The sequence below is a fragment of the Mustela nivalis genome (genome assembly GCF_964662115.1).
Source record: "Mustela nivalis genome assembly, chromosome: 8".
NCBI classification, from domain to species: domain Eukaryota; kingdom Metazoa; phylum Chordata; class Mammalia; order Carnivora; family Mustelidae; genus Mustela; species Mustela nivalis.
This window is the reverse complement of record NC_139027.1, coordinates 97495722-97505688: the sequence shown is the minus strand read 5'-3', so window position 1 is coordinate 97505688 and position 9967 is coordinate 97495722. Positions and strand designations below refer to the sequence as shown.

General features: G+C 47.3%; 1 protein-coding gene across 2 annotated transcripts; it reads left to right on the top strand.

Moving 5' to 3' along the window:
* Positions 1-4031: 4031 nt before the first annotated feature.
* On the top strand, positions 4032-8671 carry LOC309871407 (putative cystatin-15). 2 transcript variants are annotated; one of them, XM_082744384.1, is made up of 3 exons: positions 4032-4325; positions 7576-7683; positions 8354-8671. In XM_082744384.1, the coding sequence occupies exons 1-3, from the start codon at positions 4131-4133 to the stop codon at positions 8432-8434; spliced, it is 384 nt and encodes a 127-aa protein (XP_082600510.1). In that variant the 5' UTR covers positions 4032-4130; the 3' UTR covers positions 8435-8671. The 2 variants fall into 2 exon arrangements, with proteins under 2 accessions (XP_082600510.1, XP_082600509.1); XM_082744383.1 differs by having other exon boundaries at positions 7573-7683.
* Positions 8672-9967: the final 1296 nt, after the last annotated feature.

Sequence of the window (9967 nt, the reverse complement as noted above, 5' to 3'; positions counted from 1 at the left end):
CTTGTGATCTCTGTCTGTCAAATAAATAAATAAAATCTTTAAAAAAAATTATATTTTTTAAATGTTGCTGCCTGTGACAAGGGGTGGAGAATTCATCATTACTGCTCTTACCTTGACTGTAGGTGCAGAATGTTGAGTCAATCAGACTCCCTAGTTCCTGGGAGGCTGTCCTAGTGGTCCTTGCAGTGTCCCCACTGGTTGGTTGGTGTATTTATTCATTCACTTACTCATATATTCATCCACTGTTCCATCCATCCATCCATCCATCCTTTCATGTACCCGCTCACCTGCTCACCCGCTCACCTTCAGTCTCTCCATGCCCCTCATCCATCCCACTCAAAAGGAATGTAGACAAATTTGCCAAGGAGCAGACACCTGTTTCTCTCTTCTGGCTCTGGAGCCAGGCTCACAATGGGGTGATCCTTCTGAGGAGGGGCCATATCTAGTCCCAGAGATTGGAGGTGGGTGAGTAAAGCTGATAAAATGTTCTGCCTTCCAGGAACACCCATCAGGGCATCTGCACATGAGCCTCTTGACACATAGAAAGTCATCCCAGGGTCTCTGAGAATAGCTCAGAGAATGGTTACTCCAGTCACCATGTCCCACCTGCTCCCTGATGATGCCTCCTTCCCAACCCAGCTTGGCCTCCATGGCTGTCAACATCAATCATTACCCCTGGGATAGGCACTGTGGTGATAGCACCCAGTCTAATGAGCAACTCTGTCTTCAGGGATCCTTGTGGGGAGTAGCCCTGAAGGGGCAGAGTAAGGAAGGGTATGGGACCACCTGGGGGCAAGCCTGGGGCAGAGAGGCTATGGCAATGATTCTTAGAAGAATCCTTCAGCAGGGAGGGGTTAGGGGTTACCTTCCTTCCTTTTGGGTTTCTAGGGTGTCTATTTTGAGTGTGGTTCAAAGTCTATCCTTTTCTTGCTTATGTATTTCCATGATTTGGCTATAAGCCTGTAAAGATAGATCTCCCACATATTTGGGGCATATTCATTGGGGACAGAATAAAGATGGTGGCCTGATCCAGGTTTTGTCCTTTGACCAGCCTGTGCATAGAATTTCTGGCATCTCCCCACAGTTTGATAGGAGCAAATATAAGCTGACAAGGAATATGTGTGGTCAGTAAAGGCAGCCTATTACCTGCCCTTGGCTTGAGATCAGTCAGTTCAGAGTGGTCTAGCTTTCATTGTTCAGACACCCCTGGTGGCTGAGGACAGCCAGACCCTCCCTGAAGTCCAGTTGTTGTTGCTCGTGGGTGCCCCTCATAGGTGAACACCTTCATCTTCTCTTCCATTTCACATTGGGAAGGTCTGGCATCTTGTTCTTTTCAGTTACGTTGTGCTTTGAGCTCAGATACACCTTTCATGCACCTGGGGGCATTGTAAATGTCCCTCTGTTAGCATCAAGTCCTTCAGTGGACCCAGCCACTGTATTATTTTAAGCCCTATACTGATGATTCTAATGAGCTTCCCTTGGGGCACCAAGGTGTAAATACAGGTTTGTAACTGTGGCCTCTTGCAGCTTTCAATAAATATGGGATTAGAAACACAACCTTTCAGGAACTGACGGTCACAGTTTTGCTTGAATATGGAAGTTACAATAGTTCTATCCTCAGGCTACCTCTTCCTATGGTCTCCACATTGGTAAAGCCAGACCAGACAGGGCTAGTGGGAGAATGATCAAATCCAATCCAGAAGCCACCAGGTACATATACACGAAAATGTATTTGTACACAAATCATTGTCCTGGATTTCAAGAATCCACTGAACAAATCTGATTTTTTATTTTTGTTGAGAGTTTAGCTAAGCTATTTAATGGTACTGCTGTCTTGGCATCTACTTTGCGTGGCCAGGAGGCCTGCAGGGTCTTAAAATTGACACTGGCGTCTCATATAAGCACAAGCATGTGCCCTAGATAGCATCCTACAGAGTTACATGGAAGTGCGTGATGGGTCTTCCCTTGCAGCTCTTGTGAGCAACAGTCTCCTCTGCCTGCCAGAACCTCCCCCTTGTTCTTCCTTAGATAAGACCCCCGTGGGGTTTACCAGAACTCTGCCCTTTGTGGTTGAGTTGGCCAATCTGGCTGTATCCCAAGAACCCCAAGGTACTCCACTCAGTAAGCAGATCCTGTGGCTCCACCTGTGTTGTGCTGTGACCTCCACATTGTGGACCCTTCAGCTGCTGAGTACGTTCCCCATAGCTCCTCTGTTTCAATTTCTCCTGTGGTCGTTTGTTGAACTGAGATTCTCCATGCATCACCCTGTGCTCCACTTAAGTGTTAATTGGCAAATTAGTAACAATTATAAAGGATATTCACCACCAATTATGGAACGGGTATTCTTCTTGAGCTGATAGACTATGGATCCAAACTGAACATATTCTGATCCATAAAGTGAATCTCAATGAATTTGAAAGAACTAATTTCATTAAGGATAAGTGTCTCTGGCTGCAGGGATGTTTTGATTAAATTAAGGAGAAAAATGGTTGTCGAGGTAGCAACATACCTTAAAAGAACATGAGTAACCACAATTCTGATTAGGGCATGTGATCAAAGGAAATGATTAAACTTAGGATGTGAAAAGCATATGTGGTGTTCCTGAGGTTCAGCCTCAAGGGAAGTGACAGTCTGGACAGGCACATGCAGAGGATGGGCACAAAAATTGTGTCTCCTGCAAAAATGGAAGAAATTATGACAAAAAAACATAAACAAAGGAAAGAAGAAACAGCTTGATAGAAAGGGTCATGAAATGCAACAGTGGGTCCATTGGCAGGCCTCACGAAATTACTGATCCCTGCCTGGTACGAGATATCTAGAAGGAAGGCAGTTACAACCCATGTTGGTAGTATCCTGCAGGTCTCGAAAGATGACAATGGCCACTCTTGTCATCCCGCTGCTGGGAGTGGGGAGAAAGAACCAGCCATGTGGGGACGGACCTGAGCTTCTTAGGGGAGGCAGCATTCAGGATCAGACACATTTCTAGGCAGGCTGTGGAGTCCTCATCTTGATTATCCTTAGACACCCAGGTTGCTAGCTATCTACTGATGTGCAACAGTGAAGGTGGTCACAAAGGTGTCTGCCGTTCTGGCCACATTCCTATCTCTTTCTGGGGTAGTGCCAATCTGTCTTTATGGCCTATCCGGCTGTGACCCTGGCCCTGTATCCTTTCTGGGATCATCATCAATGTTCAGGTATCTGTTTACTCCATGCCCAAAGTGGGAAAATCCTTCCCTTGCAGTGTCCTCACATGCATGGGCAACATGTCATACTTTCCTGGTCCACTCACTCCCAATACCTTGTATGAGGTCAGGCAGGTACTGTGGTTCCTTTGAGAAAAGCCTAACAAAGATGCCTCAGCAAAGGCCATGGGACTTCAAAGTGGCAACACTGTGTGGAAGCACATGTTAGCTAGGGCTGGACAAGACCTGTCTTTCCCAGTTCTGATCCCTCTCATGCCCATGGCTGCCATCCACATCTATTCCAGCTAAGCCCAGCCCTGGGCTGGTACCTGCCTTGTCCTGGATTTCTCTCCACTCATTCAGGACATTAGAAACCTCTCTCCCCACTGCCAAACACAGCTAGATCTCATGGCAAGCAGGTCAACTGGTGCTAGAGGTGTTGGAAGCAATGGTAACTCAGCCCCCATGGTAACCCTTCCCTGTACCCTCCTGATGGCTGTATCCATGGTCAGAGGTAGACCTGGTTTTTACCTCAACTTCCTAGAGCCCACCAGTGTTCCTAAGAGCTCCTGTGACCTGGCAGTTGTAGGATACACTGCTGTGAGAGCAAGGGAGTTGGGCTCAAGACCTGCATTCAGAGTCTATTAGGGCTGGGCTGGGGCAGGTGGAAGCAGCACTGGAAACAGAGCATATTACATGCATGTTCCTGCGTCCAAGGCTTATGGAACAAAGCAGTGAAAACTGTGAGCCCCTGCTCTGCCTTCTGTTAGTGATGATGGGAGGGGCAGGAGGCAGTGAAGGGGAGGAGCTGGACAGAGCACTGGCCAGCAGCCCAGGGACTCCCTGGTATAGGACTGTGTGGGATGCCGAGCTTCAGAGGGTGGTCCCAAACTAGCTGCCACCCTGCCACCTGTTTGCTGCTGGCCTCCAGGACTGACACCAGACAGAATGCTCCTGAAGGCACCTCTGATTCTGGGGCTCATTGTGCTGGTGCCTCATGTCTGCAGTTCTGACTTTATGGACATTGGTAGTAGAACAAATTACTTCATCTTGAGTGTTGAGTTTGCGGTGTTTCATTTCAACCAAGTCTACCCAGATGAGTATGCGTATAAGCTGCTGTGGGTGCGGCGAAGCCAGCGCAAGGTGAGTTGAGTATCCTCCCTCCGGATGGCTCCATGTTTACCCTGAGACCACACTTGGGAGGGGTGAGTCCTTGATCTGTGGGAAAGAGCAATGATATTTTAATTTGGTAAATATTGTTTAAAAAGTTGCAAGATTTCATTAGAAATGTTCCGAGTTTCTGATTTGTTTCTTTCATGAGCCAAGCCTCTGAATAACAGAGGGATGTAAAGAAGGTGAGCAGAAAGCAAGCATTGAAAGCATAGATCCAGCTGCAGAGTGAGAGAGGGAAGAAAGGCTGCTAGTGAGGTGGTTGGGAGAAGCCAGAACAGCAGGGAGACAAGAAACCAGAAAGACTAAGAAAAGCAGTCGCTGGGAAGCAAGAGCCCAAGAAGGAAAGGCATCTCAGAGGCTGAGCTGTGAGTCTTCTGCATGCAACACTGTGGGTCCAGGGCTGGACAGGAGGCAGCAGAGAAGACAGATTGGGACATGTTCTCATGGGACTGTGATGATAGTGAGGACAGGCCAATGGTTCCAAGTTCATGAATGGAATAGGGGAAGGCTGGGGAAGGCTGGAGAAGGCTGGAGAAGAGCAGTAGGTGAGGGGGCCCAGGGAGAGGGGAAGCTGGGGACAAGGGGGAGAAGTCAGGGAAGGCATCTCAATGAGGGATAGTCCTGGAAAGATCTGGTCACATGAGGTTGAGGATGAGAAGGGCAGGCAGCCGTGGAGAGGACCCTGGTTGGGGGCAAGCAACAAATATACTTGTAGACAGCCTGAAATTCTGTGGACTGTGGTTACAGGGAAGGAGAGGCAGAGAGGCAGGAGTGCAGGAGGAGGTAGGGCTGGGGGCATTTCAGGGCCCCAGGCAAAGATTTGGGGATATTATCCTTGAAGATCTGAGGATCCACCGAAGTAAGTCACTCAGGGTTCCACAAGCCATGCAGCCTGAGACCAAGATGCAGTGGATGGTCCTCTGGTCACTGGGAAGTAGAAGTGCTGGTTTCTGCATGTGTTGGAAGTCGATGTGGGGTGCACTGGTGTGAGGGTGTAGAGATAGAGAGGGTCAAATATGTTTTCCCAGAACACACGGGTGTGCAGTGATTCCATCAACTGAAAAGACAACAGAGCAAGGTTGGAGGAGACACAAAGAGATCTGGGCAGCACATCACATTTAGGATTCCTGAAATAGCCCATGCAGGAGGCCATGGGCTACAGAGCCTTAAGAGTAGAGAAAATGTTGGGCCAGATACAAATGTGTCCTTAGCCTCTGTTGAGCAAAACTTTCTCACTACTGTTTATTTTTATCACTTTGTGCTTTCTTTGAATGGAATACAGACTACTGTCCAGAACTCATTCTGTCCATGCCCAGATTCTGGTCCTTGCATGAATAGTCCTGAGCCAGGCACCATGTCTGCAAGGCCCTGATGGGTAAAGTCTCATCTCTGCATCACACTGGGTGTGGCCCCCTCCCTGCACAGCACCCACTGGCTTCCCTCAGTCTTTCCCATTTCCTGACCCTCTGCCTCTTTCTTTTTTTTTTTTTTTTTAAAGATTTTATTTATTTATTTGACAGAGAGAGATCACAAGTAGGCAGAGAGGCCGGCAGAGAGAGAGGAGGAAGCAGGCTCCCTGCTGAGCAGAGAGCCCGATGTGGGACTCGATCCCAGGACTCTGAGATCATGACCTGAGCCGAAGGCAGCGGCTTAACCCACTGAGCCACCCAGGCGCCCCAGCCTCTGCCTCTTTCTTAGACAGCAGCCAACTCTGGACATCTGGAGGATGTGGGAGCCCCTTGGGCATTGAGACTATAGCTGCTGCTCTAGAACCTTGTGCCTGTCTTAGCTCAGGAAGGTCTGGGGGCCATGCAAGTGAAGCTAGGGGTACATGAATGTGTGTGTGTGTATGTGTGTGTGTGTGTGTGTGTGTGTGTTGGTGGTGGTGGTGCTTATTGGGTCATGAGTGGGTATCATGTGTCACCTGTAAGAACTGAACCCCAAACAAAGAAGTCAGCCTTCAGATAATTCCAGGTCAGTCCAGTAAGAGACAGGTTCCTCCCCACAGTGATTTCTGGCTACATTTCTAAATTTGAGCTCTTCTTAAGTTTTCATGCACTTCTTTCTATTTAACAAGATCAAATAGTAACTTAATAACTTCTAATAGAAGCCTAACAAACACATGGAACAGCATCTTCTTAGTAAATATCCACCTCAATGAATCTTAGCAAGAAAAGCCTTTCTGTGCAGCCAGCTCCCATATAAAAAGACAAGCATTCCCAGCCCTCAGGACCCCCTACACCCCTGTCTAGATGCTGCTCTGAAAGGGACCACCAGCTGAGATGGCTCATTAGTGGACTAACAGACCCGCTACCCTACTCTCCAGAGGAGGATTCTCTGGAGTGCTCTCCTTGTGTCTGGATGACGCCATGCAGGCATACGATTGAGAGATCAGTGGTGCTGTTAGGGTTGCTGTGGCCCACACAGGCTCCATGCTGTGTGGCCTCTGATCCTGTGAGCCGGTTCCCTCCTGTGTATTCATGGCACTGTAGATGTGACTAGCAGGTGCAGGCCATCAGGAGGAGTGTCTCAGGGAAGTTTCCCATACATGCTTTAGGTGTCCATATGGACCTCTTTTTGTAAGAAAAATGGAGAATTAAAAGGGAAAGGTGAAATAATAAATCAATTTAAAAATAAGAAAAATAAGAGATATTGTACATATGTATGTCCTTATTCATTTACATATGCATTCACAGCTTTTGCCTGTTTTCCTTTTGGTTCTCTGCTTTTCTTATTAAAACAAAGTATTTCATGGAGTATTATGCCTCCATCAGAAAGGATGAATACCCAACTTTTGTAGCAACATGGATGGGACTGGAAGAGATTATGCTGAGTGAAATAAGTCAAGCAGAGAGAGTCAATTATCATATGGTTTCACTTATTTGTGGAACATAACAAATATCATGGAGGACAAGGGGTGTTAGAGAGGAGAAGGGAGTTGGGGTAAATTGGAAGGGGGGGTGAATCACGAGAGACTATGGACTCTGAAAAACAATCTGAGGGGTTTGAAGTGGCGGAGGGGTGGGAGGTTGGGGTACCAGGTGGTGGGTATTATAGAGGGCACGGATTGCATGGAGCACAGGGTGTGGTGAAAAAATAATGAATACTGTTTTTCTGAAAATAAATAAATTGAAAAAATAAAAACAAAAAACAAAACAAAACAAAACAAAAAAACCCAAAGTATTTCATTGCAGTTTCTCCAATTTGTTATTAACAGCAGTTTACCTTGATATATTTAATGGAGTTGGAATTGGGCCAAACCATTTGCACAAAAGAGGATGAAGATCTGGAAAACTGCCCCTTACAAGAAGGCCCGGAAGAGAAAAAGGTTTGAGAATATGATGAACATTCATAAAGGAGTATGAGTGGAAAGAGGCTTAGGGAAGTTATCAGGGATGATTCTGGGCAAGAAAAAGTCCTGGCCCTTCAGGTTCCAGGGCTCCCCCTGAGGGGAATATGGTTATTCTAGGGCAAAAGAGCTGCTCCGGCCCACTGAGCCCTGTGCTCACAGCTGGCCTGTGTAATAGCCTTCTTATGTCATCATCTATGAGCTGATATCATCCAGGGGACTTGGACCCTGGGCATGAGCCAGAGGGGTAGCCTGAGGGGTAGCCTCCCCTCTGGGTAGGTTTGCAGCTCTTGCTGAGTGTCCAGTGTCCAATTGAACCATCTCCTGAGCAGTCTGCTGGCTCCCTCAGAACTCATGGGAGGCATGGAGCATCTAGGAAGTGTCATGGGTACTGGCAGGACCCCGAAGGGCAAGTCATGGTCCCACTAGGACCCTCTCAGGAGCCCCTGAGTCACATGTGCAGATTCAACAACCCCTGCCCATCATTTTGGTGGATACTTGAGCTCTTCAGATCTTACCCTAGGCCACTGTTTCTTTTTCCTTTTCATCATTTATAGTTTTCATGTATGGTGAACTCCTACTCAGTCCTTCATGTGAAGTGCTCTCCATGTGTTAAACTGTTCTAATCTCATAATTACTTTTTTTTCAGTTGGACTGCACCTTTATTGTGGATGCCAGACCATGGCTTTCCCAGTTCTTCCTCCTGAACAGTACCTGTGTGCAGAAATAGGCAGAGAAGGAGACCCTGGCTCCTCAAGCAGAAGTTCCTGGAACACATGGGTGGTTCAGTCAGTTAATCATCAGTCTTCAGCTCAGGTCATGATCTCAGGGTCCTGTGATTGAGTCCTGCATCGGGCTCTGTACTCAGTGGGGAGGCTGCTTCTCCTCTGTCCTCCCCCCTTCTGATTGTGCTCTCTCTCTCTCTCTCTGACAAATAAATAAATAATATCGTTAAAAAAAAATAAAAGATGTTCTTTTCCCTCCAGAGAACAACAGTCAGTCTGTAGTCCCAGGTCTGTTTAGTACCAGGAAAATTAAATGTATCTCAGAGTACTTTCTGGGTCCCTGTCTGTTTTGCACTGTTTTGTACCCACTCACCTATTCATTCATCCTCCAATCTCTCCATGCCCCTCATCCATCCCACTCAAAAGGAATGTAGACAAATTTGCCAAGGAGCAGACACCTGTTTCTCTCTTCTGGCTCTGGGGCCAGGCTCACAATGGGGTGATCCTTCTGAGAAGGGGCCATATCTAGTCACAGAGATTGGAGGTGGGTGAGTGAAGCTGACAAAATGCTCTGCCTTCCATGGACACCCACCAGGGCATCTGCACATGAGCCTCTTGACACATAGAAAGTCATCCCAGGGTCTCTGAGGATAGCTCAGAGAATGGTAGCTCTAGTCACCATGTCCCACCTGCTCCCTGATGATGCCTCCTTCCCAACCCAGCTTGGCCTCCATGGCTGTCAACATCAATCATTACCCCTGGGATAGGCACTGTGGTGATAGACACCCAGTCTGATGAGCAACTCTGTCTTCAGGGATCCTTGTGGGGAGTAGCCCTGAAGAGGCAGAGTAAGGAAGGGTATGGGACCACCTGGGGGCATGACTGGGACAGAGAAGCACTGGCAATGCTACTTGAAGGAATCTTTCAGAATGCAAGGGCTGAGATATCTTTCTTCCTTCTTCTTGGCTTTCTAAAGACTGATTTGAGTGGTTCCTAGTTAAAAGTCTGCCTGTTTCCTGGACCATGCATTTTTCACGAAGTGGTCATAAGCAATGATGTGACAGGATTTCCCAAGAAAATTGGGGATAGTTCCATTGGGTACAGCACAGAAGTAGTGGCCTCCTTCAGCTTTGGTTTTTCGACCAATCTGAGAGTAGAATTTGTAACTTAGATAGGGACATACAAAATCTTACAAGGTAAGTCTGTGTGGTCAGCAGAGCTGACCTATTTTCCACCCTTGCTTTAGAGCCCTCAGGTTCTGAGGGGTTGAACCATTGTTCTTGGGCCATGTAGCTTCACCTGAGGATGGCCTGGTGTCTTGTTTTTTTCTCACTATGTCTGTCATGTTCTCTCTTGATCCACATGAAAACGTCCTTGGTTTCATTTTAAAAATGTAGAGACCAGGCCATACCCACCTCCCACCACTACATAGAAGAATCTTTCTGACCAGCCACCAGAAATACATGAAGTCCCCAGGTGCATAGCACTGTGGCCACAGTTGGGAAATAGTTTTCTAAGGAACTGCGATATTTAAAAAT

Coding starts and splice junctions, on each gene's coding strand:
- LOC309871407 (XM_082744383.1), top strand. CDS start 4,131: ATGCTCCTGAAGGCACCTCTGATTCTGGGGCTCATTGTGCTGGTGCCT. Junction 4,326..7,572: donor TGCGGCGAAGCCAGCGCAAG/GTGAGTTGAGTA, acceptor TGTTATTAACAG/CAGTTTACCTTGATATATTT. Junction 7,684..8,353: donor AAGGCCCGGAAGAGAAAAAG/GTTTGAGAATAT, acceptor CTTTTTTTTCAG/TTGGACTGCACCTTTATTGT.